Source organism: Peromyscus maniculatus, chromosome 2 (assembly GCF_049852395.1).
Source record: "Peromyscus maniculatus bairdii isolate BWxNUB_F1_BW_parent chromosome 2, HU_Pman_BW_mat_3.1, whole genome shotgun sequence".
In the NCBI taxonomy this organism is placed as follows: domain Eukaryota; kingdom Metazoa; phylum Chordata; class Mammalia; order Rodentia; family Cricetidae; genus Peromyscus; species Peromyscus maniculatus.
The window spans coordinates 128,125,744-128,141,926 of record NC_134853.1 but is presented as its reverse complement, the minus strand read 5'-3'; the positions used below and the strand labels follow the sequence as shown (position 1 = coordinate 128,141,926).

General features: G+C 47.0%; 1 protein-coding gene across 1 annotated transcript in view; it reads right to left on the bottom strand.

Annotated features, from left to right (window-relative positions):
• Nucleotides 1-16,183, bottom strand: part of Ndc1 (NDC1 transmembrane nucleoporin) — a 58,508-nt gene that overhangs the window by 12,592 nt on the left and 29,733 nt on the right. Inside the window, exons 15-16 of the mRNA XM_006977716.4 lie at nt 9,980-10,043; nt 9,249-9,349 (exon numbers count right to left, since the gene is read on the bottom strand). Of these exons, the coding sequence (XP_006977778.4) occupies nt 9,249-9,349; nt 9,980-10,043 (165 nt within the window). The remainder of the gene's footprint in view (nt 1-9,248; nt 9,350-9,979; nt 10,044-16,183) is intronic.

The window sequence follows — 16,183 nt, the reverse complement described above, 5'->3', positions numbered from 1 at the left end:
TAAAATCCAGAAAGTACCACTCTCCTGTGTGTGTGTATTAATGTGGAGACCTGAGACCAACATCAGCTGTCTTTCCCTCGGTTGCTCTCCATCTTGTTTTTTGAGGGAAGTCTCTCACTTCCACTTGGCTAGGCTGGCCAGTGCTTCAGGAGTCTGGCTATGGGCACCCTTCTCCCACCAAAGATGAGATAACAGCCAAATGCTGCCATGCTGGGCTTTTCCTCCTGGGTACTAGGGAGCCAAATTCAGGACCTAAAGCTTATACAGCAGGCACTTCCACTTGATGTCTAAAAACATCAATCCTTCCAGTCAGAACTGCTCAAAGAAATGCGAATGGAACTGTGTCGGGGCTCCATCAGGAGCCAACCATCCTTAGACTCTACTGTCATCACTAACCTCCACGTGAAAAGAGCCCACAGGCTCCGGGACTTCAGAGGAATGAAAACCACCGACTTTTCCTACTTTAACTGCCGTATCCCCAAATCGGAAATCCAAAACAAAGAAAAGAAAAAAGACACCTGGAAACTAAAAACTGTTTTACAGCTGCTCTGGCGACAAAACTGACCTGAACTTACCTCATCTGGCAGAAAAGCCTGACCTGAGCTGACCCAGGTTATTTACAGTCCTCACCTCCTCACCACACCCATTACACGTGCTCAGCTACTTCATGGGAGAGAAATGTTCATTTTCCTTCTTAGGGGATCTACCTCGGATACTGTCAGGATGTAACACAGTGTGTTTAGTCTAAAATGGTACACATAAAAGAACTTTTAGAGGCTGAAAAGATGGCGCAGGTTCAATCCCCAGAATCAACACAGCAGCTCACAACTGTCTGGAGCTCCAGCTCCAGAGAATCCGACACCCTCACACAGACACACACGCAGGCAAAACACCAAAGCACATAAAATGAAAATAAAAAATCATTAACAAAAAGAATTCTTCGCCAAGTGGTGGTGGTGCATGCCTTTAATCCCGGCACTCGAGAGGCTGAATCAGGCGGATATCTGTGAGTTAAAGACCAGCCTGGTCTCCAAATCTGGGACAGGCACCAAAACTACATGGAGAAACCCTGTCTCGGAAAACTGGGAGAAAAAAAAAAAAAAAAAAAAAAAGAATTCTTAACCTGAATTCTAAAATAGATGATATGGTTTGGGATACCATAGTATTTTAAACTTGTATTCTACTTACAAGAAGCCAAACTAGATTTTTCCTTTTAACAATAGTTATGTTTTCTTTTAAATAATTAAGTTTAGAATGACTTAAAATACTAAACAGATAAACGTTCAAGTGACTAAGTAGGACAGGTACAATGACAGTACATGGTGAGGAGCGACTGAGGTCAAGGGTATGAAGTGCTTAGGAACAGGCTCCGCACAGCCAGAGGTCACAACAACCAAGGCGCTACCTGCAGTAGGAGCCCTAACTCTCGCAGCTGTGACACACACAAGCATCGCTTCTCTTATGAACTCACTGTGTGTGGTCCTTGCTCTCCACTCAGATTACTTAAGGAGGGTCTCACAGAACTATCGAGTATCAATAATAAGCAGGGACTCCCAGCACAACACAGAGACAAAATACCCTGGAGTGCTGCTTACACTCTGAGCCCAAGGACGCCTACAGAGAAGCTCCCATTATGAAAGTAATTTCCACGCAGTTGTACATGGGCAAAAGCCAAAATAAAGACAATCAGAAGTGTCTTTAGACATTGCTAAATGTCTCCAAGAGGACAAAATGGCCTGTGGTGAAAAGCACTCTCAGTACTGAAGACTTGGTTAGAATAAGTGACTACAATTACTGTGTGCCAGGAACTGGGGTAAGTGCTTCAAAAGTGTCATGTCAAATAACATCTGCTAAAGCAGCCACACATGACAAGCTACGCTCACATTAATAGCACCTACTACTTACCATACTCTCCGCTCCGCAATAAACCATTCTGGACCCTTTATAGTTATTTCTGATAATCCTCACAATTCTGAAAGGTGCACAATTATAAGTAGCCCAATCTAAAATTTTGAGTCCAAAATGTTTTGAAATCTGAAGTGCTCCAAAATGGATTTGAGGATATTTCAGATTTGGGACCCTCAACCACTAAAGTCTATCCAAATATTCTCAAATCTGAAAAACCTCAAAATCTCAAATACTCTGTGCATGTTTGTCAGAAACCAACCTCAGGTGGCATTCCTCAGCCACAGTCTACCTTGTTTGACGAAAGGGACCTCTCACTGGGAGCTGGGGCTCAATCATTAGAAAGAGCCTACAGGTTGACCAGTGAGCTCCAGGGATAACCATCTCTGGGACTATAAACCACCACTGGCTTTCCTGTGGTTGCTGGGGATCAAGTTTACGTCTTCATGCTTGTGTGAGAATCATTTCACTGGCTGAGCTATTTCCCGTAACCCCAGAATCTGAAGCCCCTTCAGTACTAAGCATCTCAGAAGTCACAAGTGACATGCATTTCCATTTATGAATAAGACACTGATCTCAGAAAGCAGGGAAGCCTGGATACAAATGTGGAGCTGTCCTGCGCTATGTCCCCTAGACTCCTTCCTTACAGCACGACCACAAGTTCTTGGGAATTTAGGGGGAAAAGATTCTTTAATCTGAAAGCTCTTTTTTCATATAGAGTTCTGTCCTACACCACCGGAGAGAACAAACACTTACTTAAGAGAGGTCAAGTGACCTGACAGGGGTGATCCAGTTCACCCTCCACGCCTCCTGAGGCAAGAACTACTCGAATCACCCAGATACGTACAGAGATACACTGGTCCTATAATGTATCCTTCTGTACATTTCATAATTTCTAATGTGGATTTGTAGCTTCTAATTAATGGAATCTTGTTTTTGTTTGGTTTGGTTTTTCTGAGACAGAGTTTCTCTGTGTAGCCCTGGCTGTCCTGGAACTCACTCCATTGACTAGACTGGCCCTGCACTCAGAGATCCCCTGCCTCTGCCTCCCAAGTGCTGGGATTAAAGGTGTGTGTCATCAACACTACCCAGCTAATTAATGGAATCTTGAAATGCAAAGAAATGTAGCAAACATCTTTTCCAATAAAACCCAACTATGTTCGACTCCAGATCTGACACTCTGGCAGTTGTCTTAAGAAAGGAAGCGAAGAAATGTACACCCTTGCCAAGCCCTCAAGAAAGAATCTGATATGTGGACTGCTTAGGACCAGGGGTCCAAAAGCCTGGTTGCCAATTCTGACTCAACCACTTATTGGGTATGATCCTGATTGAATAAATCATAGCAATATGTAGTCTTTCATGAGAAATTTGGTCATGCAAAACAAGCCCTGTTTTAACCTCCCAAGCTGTTACAAACATTTTTATAAGGCATTTCTTTTGGAGTACTACACATAAGTTAGGTCAAATCGCATAAAATTCTAAAGAAATGAGATATATACCCTGATTGTAGGGTACTGGTGAAAACTCTCTGGGCCTTTATGAAGGCCAATTTCCATTGTCAACTTGATTGGATTAAGAATCACCTAGGCGACACACCTGTGTGTGTGTGTGTGTGTGTGTGTGTGTGTGTGTGTGTGTGTGTGTGTGTTGGTGGTGGGGATTTCCAGAGGTTTACCGGGGGAGGATGACCTGCCTTCAACGTGGGGCGCACCCTCCCATGGACTAATAGAGGACAAGGCGACTGACAATGACCACTGGCACTCTCTCTGGCTCTCTGGTTGGTGCCACGGACAAAGCCGCTCCACCATCGTGCCTTTGTTGCCATGATGGACTGTGTGCCTCAGAACTCAAGCAACCCGTCCTCCCGTAAGCTGTGGTTTATCTGATGGTCACAGTGAGGACAAAATTAACTAACACACCCTCAAGCTGAAAGCCCTGGCCTGCAAGGACAGTTCTTCTCCACCTTTACTTCCTTCCAACTTCTTTATCTTGAAGGAAGCTACTGGCCACTTCAAATCCTTTCGACCCCTCATTTCCAAAACTATCTTAGTTTAGGGCCAGCAGACGGCTCGTTGGGTTAAGGTATTTGCTCTCAAGCTTGCTGACCTGAATTTGATCCCTGGGACCCACTGACCTGCATTATACAGGCACATGTGCACGCACACACAAACACAAAGGTAAGACCTCACAATCTTAGTTCAGACTCATCTGTTATGGTCTGCCATCACCATGCATTTCTTGTTTTTTGTTTGTTTGTTGGTTGGTTGGTTTTGTTTGTTTGTTTTGAGACACAGTTTCTCTGTGTGGCTTTGGCTGACCTGGAACTCGCTCTGTAGACCAAGCTGGCTTTGAAACTCACAGAGATCCACCTGCCTCTGCCTGAGTACTGGGGTTAAATGGATGCACCACCACCGCCCAGCTTCAGTAATTAGCTCTTGGTGTGGCTGTGTTCTAGCCTGCAAGCTCCTGTTGGAAAAGAATCATGTCTGTCTTTTCCACTCTGTATGTCATTCCATGGTAACTGCTGGATAGTTAAGTATCTGTTGGATAAATGGATCTGTGAATGGAATAAATTTCATTGTTCCAAGATCAGAATCTAACTTGCAGATGATGAGGCAAAAAACCACAACAGGGCTGACCCCCTGATTCAAGGTGACGACACTGCACTTTCAGAACCAGGCTCTCTGAGACTATTAATGTACCATGCTCTCCAATGAACAGGATCTAGAGCTTGATGGTGTGGCTGGCTGCAGTGTGAAGGAATACAGCCTAGGCCACACAACTGTCCACCGACTCTTCGTCTGCTACTGGGCTTTGCCTTTGAGCATACTAGGCAAGTGCTCTACCACTGAGGTAATCCTCAACCCTCCTGATAGTCATATTTTCAGATAGGGTCTCATTAAGTTGCTCAGGCTAATCTTGAGTTCATTATATAGTCTAGGTGAGCAACAAAGTTGCAATTCTCCTATCTCATCCTCTCAAAAAACCGAGATTTTATGCTTACACCATCAGGCCCAACTTGACCAAGAAGAAGAAGAAAGAAGGAGAAGAGGAGGAGAAGAAGAGAAATTTGTTTAAAGACAGGGCCTCACTATATAGTCTTGGCTATCCTGGAACTTGCTATATAGATCAGGCTGCCCTAGAACTCACAGATCCACCTGCTTCTGCCTCCAGAGTGCTGAGATTAAAAATGTGCACCATGCCTGGCCTCAAAATAGTTTGATGGCATATTTTACATTATATAGGCCACTGTAACCTAAATATTCATCTTGGCCCACGTTTTGCCTCTAAGGATCTCCTTTAAAGATGACAACAACGACTGAATTTCAACAAGATGCCGGCTGTTCCCTGCCCACTAATGACAAATCAACTACCATGAACTCGGTAACACTCTCAAGTGAATTTCTACTAACCAAAACAGCATACAAAAACCTCAGGGAAACATCCGGATACCTGTTAGGATACACGTTACCTAATTCAGATGGCAGGGATGTGTGTGAACTTGGGAGTCATTTGAACTAACTGTGACCCAGAAGGATAGTGTGGCCACCAGCAGGAACCGCCTCTGGATACCCATCTCTCCACTCCTTGCCCTCTGGATAGCTTCAAGGGTGAGAGCCTCCCCATCCTTTTCATTTGGCCTTTATTGATTCACAGCTAAATGACTGATGCTATTGACATTGAGAAGTGTAAAGAACAAAACAAAACAGAATATAGCCACACCATCATCCCTTAGCTATTACACAACTTGCCTTCAATTACTGAGACACTGAGAAGTTACTCTCTTCACTATGAGGAACTATCCTTTCAAGATCATAGAACATAAAACCAAAGACATAAAATGGCACCAATACGATTCACACAACATCTCTGCCTCCTCCAAGTAAAGGAGCAGTCATTAATTAGCCCACTGCGTCAGAACTGCCACTCAATTCAAGCCCCTGAAGAGATGGCTTCGCTCACTTATGCAGTAAACAAGCAAATAACAGGCATCCAACAAATATTTTAATAAACACCTGTCACTTGCCAGGCATCACATGCTAGAAATAAGAAAAGGAGACATTGATCCCTGCCTTTATTCTGACTGACTGAGGTTGACATGGGAATTACAAAGCGGATCCAGAAGAAAGGAGAAAAGTGTTCTAGACAAGAAAGAACGGAGTCATGTAAGAAAGTAAGTCACACGTGAAGGAAAATGGTATAATCGCCAGTCGCTTTAACGCAGATGGCTCAAGGGAAGAGCAGTAGTGTTGGTCAGAACGAGGCATCTCAGGTAAGACACTGAAGTCATAGTTCCGGGCAGCAATGCCAAAGGCCTGAAGAAAGCGGAGTCAGGAACGACGGACAGAAGAGTGGACGGTTAGCAGACGGAGGAAGTTTTCGGGTGGGGGGAGGGATTGAAAACCCAAAGATAAAGGACCTCAAGGATCCAGTGCTAAAGCAGCTGGAGCATCAGACTCGAAGGCCTAACCTGGAGAGGAAAAGCAGCCAAGGAGGAAGCCAGAGGCAACGTGAGGGCAAGAACCAGAGAGACGGGGCTGTAAAGCAGGAGGGCTGTGCTTGGAGCAAGGGCTCCCATCTCGGCTTGACTCGATAAGCTGCCCGCCACCTCCCCAAAGCTCTACATCAACTTCCTGTTGGCTGTGGTTATGAACAGGGACACAAATCACAGTAACTTGCAGTTTCCGTATCAAAGAAATCATCACTGTCTTCACATCCCATTACTGCTGCTGCAGTTACCTTAAAATTCCATTCATCTTATTACTGCTTCAAAACGCTAACTCACGGACAGGCCTCCTACTTCATGAAACAATCAGAAAGCACACAGCACTACAGCACAAACTCCTACCTTGGTAAGTGCAATTCAATGTCATTCATTTCCTTTCTGACCCTAAAGGCTTTAAGAGCATTACTGGACTGGTCAGTCCGATGGCTCAGCAGGCAGTTCTGTTTGGGTGCAGGCCTGAGAATATCCGGAGTCCAACAAAAAGGCTGTCTGTGATGGACGAGACTCACAAAGGAAGGGATCTGAATTCTCAGAGTGAAGTGTCAGCTCCCTGGTCCTGTTCTATCCCTCTGACTGTCAACTGTGTAGCACAGGCCTCTCTGTCTCTTTCTGTTCTACCCTTCAAAAGTATTTTCCATCTCAACCCCTTTGTTTTCAAGGAAAGGACTGACTTTTTGACAAATCAGGAATTGTTATCCTTCCACCCAAAGGTATGGGTAACTGAAATCCATATAGACTCATCTCCTTCTAGTAAACTCTGAAGAAGTAGAATTCCAACAGTGGAGGAGGTGTGAACAGAGAGTGCAGCACAGAATAAATACTGAGAGCAGGGAGATCTGTGCAGTCAGTGAGGCCATGCAGCTCACTTGCAGCAGCACCATTTACTCAATTTCAATGGGTTCCAGTTGGCCTTTCTAAGGAAATTCAACAAAAAACATTACGATACACTGCATAGTTAACATTAAGTAAGTACTGTGCCAAGAATCTTGTTCCTATTACAAATACACACAAGTTGAACATAACATACTATAGATCATGAGCCAAAAAGTTTCAAGGATAGAATCATTCTCTCAAGAATCCTAAGTGGGAGAAAACCAAATCCCAGGACACGATGGCAGACAAGGTCAAGGATGGAGGATGTGAATCTGCTGCTCTTCTTGAGGCATCTACACTGTCAACACCCTGAGTCAGCCTAGGTACACGTCCTAGCTCTGCCCTCACTGAGGTTTGTGTGTAAACTCAGGCGTACATTACTGCACTAGCGAGCCTCCTCATCTGTAGTCAGAGCGTTCACTTCCTTCACAAGAGAGCAATGATGTTCTGTGGAGAAAACACGCCCAAGTCTCAGTTGCCCTGTCGTACACGTACGCAATGTTGGAATGGGAATGGGTGGTGCATAACCCTGGTCCCAGCCTTGGATGGCAAAGGGAGGAGGATTAGGGCTCTATTGGGCCATATGGGATACCTAATGAGACCCTATCACAGAGACCCCAAAGTAAAAAACTCAAACAGAATATTCAAAGCAACAATAATAAAAAGGAAAAGAAAAAATCACTGATTTATTAAGACTTCATAAGTGGTAATATGAACTAAATTTTAAACAATGGAACTGTGGAGCAAGTTTTTTCTCCTTTCCTAAAAGGTTCCCCAGACCAAAAGATGCAACAATTATTAATCTCCGGCCCAGCTCAACACTCCTACAAAGAGACTATTGCACCCAAACACTATTTCTAAATGCCCCAAGCTCTGATTATACTTCCCATGACCACAATAACAAAAGGTAGACTAAAACAAATCATTTGAATTAAGAAAGGAAGGGCTGGGCGTGGTAGCACTTGTCTTTAATCCCAGTACTGAGGAGGCAGGCAGGTGGATATCTGTGAGTTACAGGCTGCCAGGACACACAGTGAGATCCTGTCTCAAAACCAAGACAAAACAAAAAGTGTAAAATAGGAGAAAAAAAGAAAAGAAGCCTGCGGCACACCTTTAGTCCCAGCCTTCAGGAGCAGAGTTTGAGGCCAGCAAGTTCAAGGCTACATAGTGAGACCTTTTCTAAAAATGAAAAGGAAAGGAAAAAGAAATAAGGAAGGGAGGAAGGGAGCCTGCTGAAAGCAGGAAGTGTGTTTTTTCGTTTGTTTATTTCTGCCTTCCTACAAATACAGGACTAAAAAGGTCTATGGTAAAAACCAACTACCCAGCCTTGGATGGACATCCAGTGGTCTTAGGTGTTGAGTCTCTGGCCCATGGGGAACATATCTGATTGGGTGATGAAATCACAGGCCACTTTCAGGAGCTCTTGGGCTAGGGGATGTAGTTCAGTTGGTAAAATGCTTGCTGGCTGAGCATACAGAAGCCCTGGGTTTGATCCCCAGCACCACACAAAACTGAGTGTGGAGTGGAGTATGGTGGCTCACACCTGGTACTCCACACCTGGAACTTCACACCTGGAACTCTAGCATTGGGGAGACAGAGGCAGAGGATCACAAGTTTAAGGTCATCCTTGGCAAGTTTAATTAAGGCCAGTCTGAGATACATGAGATCCTGTCTCAAAAAACAAAAGACAGAACCCAAACTTGCACAAAATTGCCTGAACTATCTACTTAATTCCGGCAGCCTACCACAAAGGGTTAAGCACAATCTCTCTTTCAGTTTCTGTGAAAGTTTTAAGCAAAGAAAGTTGTTCTTCTTGTTCTCTCTTTCAGATTGTAATTTCCTAAGGGTGAAACAGAATTTTCATTCTGACCGTGTTTTATTACTGGCCTACAGAAACAAAGAGAAGCACAGGGCACTGGAGAACAGCCTGCAGCCACGCCCAACACTGGGACAGATCACTCACCTCCTGCAGGGTCAACAGAGTATTAAGGATAGCTGGGAGCGTGGTCTGGACAACTCCGAATCTATCTTCTGTAAATGATGCTGCTACCAGGTGAGACAGACCTCAAGGGGAGGAGAAAACAGGGAAGCAAAGTTAGACAAACCCACCTGTAATATGTCTACTTGAGAGGACGCTGACAGTCTGGATGTAAAGAGAACTACAAAGAAGAGCTGTAATACAAAAGATGGAACAAGCCCTGAAAAAGTGTTCAACTGCCTTAGAGCCACAAAACAAAACAGACCGACACAGGAGGCCTGACAGCTGAGGACACTTGTCATGGCGTGGTCAAGCCAGGCCTGCGTGGGTCCTGAAGCACCAAGAAGGTATTTATACGTGAAACAGTTCTTCAACAGCTAAGTTTTCATATTTCAATGTAAGCGACCATTAAGGTAAACACTATCAACTGGCTGCACTTCAATTATATAGAAATACATCTTTATCTATGTACGAGAAAAATTCTACCCAAATCAAAACCCATCCAGGCTTGTAGCTGCAGCTCGGTGGGAGTGCTGGCCTAGATGTGAGGTCTGGGTTCTGTCCCCAGAAGTGGTGGGCCATGGAGGAAGAAAATCATCCATATAAAACAAAGATAAAAATGTATCTGAAATACCAGAAGTGACCGCTCATGAACCAGAGTTCAGAATTAACTGATTAAATTCAGTTACAGATTACCGTTCAAAGGTACTGCTTACCTTCTAAAGCCCAAATATGCATCTGGGCATCTGAAAACACGGCCTGAATGGAGGCCTCTGGGTGCTACAAATAAAACAAAAACATTTAAGTAAAGTCCCCTGTGGGAAAATTGCCATTTTTATCAGTTGTGTGGTCTGTAACAATAAAAGACTCACGGCTGCCCCCAAAACTTAAAAACTGAAATAATTTCTTATATAAATTTTAAGTACAACAGAGCACCCAAGCTTAAGTCCCTAAGTGCCCCAGTTTCTCATTTAAAGTAAGAGTTCCCTGTGATCAACCCACCCTGTGCAATCAGCACAGGGATCACTTACAGAGAGTTACTAAATTTCTTTTTGAACAAAAGAACCTTGTAACTATGGGTTACTTCCCATAAACTGTCTACTACTCTCAAACCCATTAAAAAAAAAAAAAAAAAAAAACAAAAAACAACCCCCCCCCAGATTCCCTTTACTATGCCCTGGGTAGGCAGTATGGAGCACAACTGTCCTATCTAAACAATGCTGTCAGGGCTCTGCTACACAGGCCTGTAATCCTAGTTACTTGGGAGGCTAAGGCAGGAAGATCGGAAGTTCAAGGCCTGTGTGGGCTAAAGAATGAGTTCAAGACCAACTGCAACTTATTGAGACCATCTCAAAACCCAAACTGAAAACAAGAACGCTGGCTTTAGCTAAGCACCCAACGGAGATGGGGCTCATCACTACAATGATTCTCAGCACTGTCTACACTTTTACCACACAGCAGCAGCACCTACAGCCCCTCACCACACATCATCACCTACAGCCCTCACCACACATCATCACCTACAGCCCTCACCACACAACATCACCTACAGCCCCTCACCACACATCACCTACAGCCTCTCACCACACATCATCACCTACAGCCCTCACCACACAACATCACCTACAGCCCCTCACCACACAACATCACCTACAGCCCCTCACCACACAACATCATCACCTACAGCTCCTCACCACACATCATCATCTACAGCCCCTCACCACACAACATCACCTACAGCCCCTCACCACACAACATCATCACCTACAGCTCCTCACCACACAACATCATCACCTACAGCCCCTAACCACACATCATCACCTACAGCTCCTCACCACACATCATCATCACCTACAGCCCCTCACCACACAACATCATCACCTACAGCTCCTCACCACACAACATCATCACCTACAGCTCCTCACCACACATCATCACCTACAGCCCCTAACCACACAACATCATCACCTACAGCCCCTCACCACACAACATCATCACCTACAGCCCCTAACCACACATCATCACCTACAGCTCCTCACCACACATCATCATCATCTACAGCCCCTCACCACACATCATCACCTACAGCTCCTCACCACACATCATCACCTACAGCTCCTCACCACACAACATCATCACCTACAGCCCCTCACCACACAACATCATCACCTACAGCCCCTCACCACACAACATCATCACCTACAGCCCCTCACCACACAACATCATCACCTACAGCCCCTCACCACACATCATCATCACCTACAGCTCCTCACCACACATCATCACCTACAGCCCCTCACCACACATCATCACCTACAGCTCCTCACCACACATCATCTACAGCCCCTCACCACACATCATCTACAGCCCCTCACCACACATCATCTACAGCCCCTCACCACACATCATCTACAGCCCCTCACCACACAACATCATCACCTACAGCTCCTCACCACACATCATCACCTACAGCTCCTCACCACACATCATCATCACCTACAGCTCCTCACCACACATCATCACTTACAGCCCCTCACCACACATCATCACCTACAGCTCCTCACCACACAACATCACCTACAGCCTCTCACCACACATCATCACCTACAGCCCCTCACCACACAACATCATCACCTACAGCTCCTCACCACACATCATCACCTACAGCCCCTCACCACACAACATCATCACCTACAGCCCCTCACCACACATCATCATCACCTACAGCTCCTCACCACACAACATCACCTACAGCCTCTCACCACACATCATCACCTACAGCCCCTCACCACACATCATCATCACCTACAGCTCCTCACCACACATCATCACCTACAGCTCCTCACCACACATCATCACTTACAGCCCCTCACCACACATCATCATCTACAGCCCCTCACCACACAACATCATCACCTACAGCCCCTCACCACACAACATCATCACCTACAGCTCCTCACCACACATCATCACCTACAGCTCCTCACCACACATCATCACCTACAGCTCCTCACCACACAACATCATCATCTACAGCTCCTCACCACACAATATCCTCATCTACAGCCCCTCACCACACAACATCACCTACAGCCCCTCACCACACATCATCATCACCTACAGCCCCTAACCACACATCATCACCTACAGCTCCTCACCACACAACATCATCACCTACAGCTCCTCACCACACATCATCACCTACAGCCCCTCACCACACAACATCACCTACAGCCTCTCACCACACATCATCACCTACAGCCCCTCACCACACAACATCATCACCTACAGCCCCTAACCACACATCATCACCTACAGCCCCTCACTACACATCATCACCTACAGCCCCTCACCACACAACATCATCACCTACAGCCCCTCACCACACATCATCACCTACAGCTCCTCACCACACAACATCATCACCTACAGCCCCTCACCACACAACATCACCTACAGCCCCTAACCACACATCATCACCTACAGCTCCTCACCACACAACATCATCACCTACAGCCCCTCACCACACAACATCATCACCTACAGCTCCTCACCACACAACATCATCACCTACAGCCTCTCACCACACATCATCACCTACAGCCCCTCACCACACAACATCATCACCTACAGCCTCTCACCACACATCACCTACAGCCTCTCACCACACATCATCACCTACAGCCTCTCACCACACATCACCTACAGCTCCTCACCACACAACATCATCACCTACAGCCTCTCACCACACAACATCACCTACAGCTCCTCACCACACAACATCATCACCTACAGCCTCTCACCACACATCATCACCTACAGCCCCTAACCACACATCATCACCTACAGCCTCTCACCACACATCACCTACAGCCCCTCACCACACATCATCACCTACAGCCCCTCACCACACAACATCACCTACAGCTCCTCACCACACAACATCATCACCTACAGCCCCTCACCACACAACATCACCTACAGCCCCTCACCACACATCATCACCTACAGCCCCTCACCACACATCATCACCTACAGCCCCTAACCACACAACATCATCACCTACAGCTCCTCACCACACATCATCACCTACAGCCTCTCACCACACATCATCACCTACAGCCCCTCACCACACATCATCACCTACAGCCCCTAACCACACAACATCATCACCTACAGCCCCTCACCACACATCATCATCTACAGCCCCTCACCACACATCATCATCTACAGCTCCTCACCACACAACATCATCACCTACAGCTCCTCACCACACAACATCACCTACAGCCCCTCACCACACAACATCATCACCTACAGCTCCTCACCACACATCATCATCTACAGCTCCTCACCACACATCATCACCTACAGCCCCTCACCACACAACATCATCACCTACAGCCCCTCACCACACATCATCATCACCTACAGCCCCTCACCACACAACATCACCTACAGCCCCTCACCACACATCATCACCTACAGCTCCTCACCACACAACATCATCACCTACAGCCCCTCACCACACAACATCATCACCTACAGCCTCTCACCACACATCATCACCTACAGCCTCTCACCACACAACATCATCACCTACAGCTCCTCACCACACATCATCACCTACAGCCCCTCACCACACAACATCATCACCTACAGCCCCTCACCACACATCATCACCTACAGCTCCTCACCACACATCATCACCTACAGCCCCTCACCACACAACATCATCACCTACAGCCCCTCACCACACATCATCACCTACAGCCTCTCACCACACAACATCATCACCTACAGCCCCTCACCACACATTATCATCACCTACAGCCCCTCACCACACAACATCACCTACAGCCCCTCACCACACATCATCACCTACAGCTCCTCACCACACATCATCACCTACAGCCCCTCACCACACAACATCATCACCTACAGCCCCTCACCACACATCATCACCTACAGCTCCTCACCACACATCATCACCTACAGCCCCTCACCACACAACATCATCACCTACAGCCCCTCACCACACAACATCATCACCTACAGCTCCTCACCACACAACATCACCTACAGCTCCTCACCACACAACATCATCACCTACAGCTCCTCACCACACAACATCATCACCTACAGCTCCTCACCACACAACATCATCACCTACAGCTCCTCACCACACATCATCACCTACAGCTCCTCACCACACAACATCATCATCTACAGCCCCTCACCACACAACATCATCACCTACAGCTCCTCACCACACAACATCATCACCTACAGCCCCTCACCACACAACATCATCACCTACAGCTCCTCACCACACATCATCACCTACAGCCCCTCACCACACAACATCATCACCTACAGCTCCTCACCACACAACATCATCACCTACAGCCCCTCACCACACAACATCATCACCTACAGCCCCTCACCACACATCATCACCTACAGCCCCTCACCACACAACATCATCACCTACAGCTCCTCACCACACAACATCATCACCTACAGCTCCTCACCACACAACATCATCACCTACAGCCTCTCACCACACAACATCATCACCTACAGCTCCTCACCACACATCATCATCACCTACAGCCCCTCACCACACATCATCACCTACAGCTCACCATACAACATCATCACCTACAGCCCTCAGCACACAACACCACCTACAGCCCCTCACCACACAACATCATCACCTACAGCCCCTCACCACACAACATCATCACCTACAGCTCCTCACCACACAACATCATCACCTACAGCTCCTCACCACACAACATCATCACCTACAGCCTCTCACCACACAACATCATCACCTACAGCTCCTCACCACACATCATCATCACCTACAGCCCCTCACCACACATCATCACCTACAGCTCACCATACAACATCATCACCTACAGCCCTCACCACACAACACCACCTACAGCCCCTCACCACACAACATCATCACCTACAGCCCCTCACCACACATCATCATCTACAGCCCCTCACCACACATCATCACCTACAGCCCCTCACCACACATCATCATCACCTACAGCCCCTCACCACACATCATCATCTACAGCCCCTCACCACACATCATCACCTACAGCCCCTCACCACACAACATCATCACCTACAGCCCCTCACCACACATCATCACCTACAGCCCCTCACCACACAACATCATCACCTACAGCTCCTCACCACACAACATCATCACCTACAGCTCCTCACCACACAACATCACCTACAGCTCCTCACCACACATCATCACCTACAGCCCCTCACCACACATCATCACCTACAGCCCCTCACCACACATCATCACCTACAGCTCCTCACCACACAACATCATCACCTACAGCCCCTCACCACACAACATCATCACCTACAGCTCCTCACCACACAACATCATCACCTACAGCCCCTCACCACACATCATCACCTACAGCCCCTCACCACACAACATCATCTACAGCTCCTCACCACACAACATCATCACCTACAGCCTCTCACCACACAACATCATCACCTACAGCCCCTCACCACACAACATCATCACCTACAGCCCCTCACCACACATCATCACCTACAGCTCCTCACCATATCATCACCTACAGCCCCTCACCACACATCATCACCTACAGCTCCTCACCATATCATCACCTACAGCCCCTCACCACACATCATCACCTACAGCCCCTCACCACACAACATCATCACCTACAGCCCCTCACCACACATCATCACCTACAGCCCCTCACCACACAACATCATCTACAGCTCCTCACCACACATCATCACCTACAGCTCCTCACCACACATCATCACCTACAGCCCCTCACCACACAACATCATCACCTACAGCCCCTCACCACACATCATCACCTACAGCTCCTCACCAC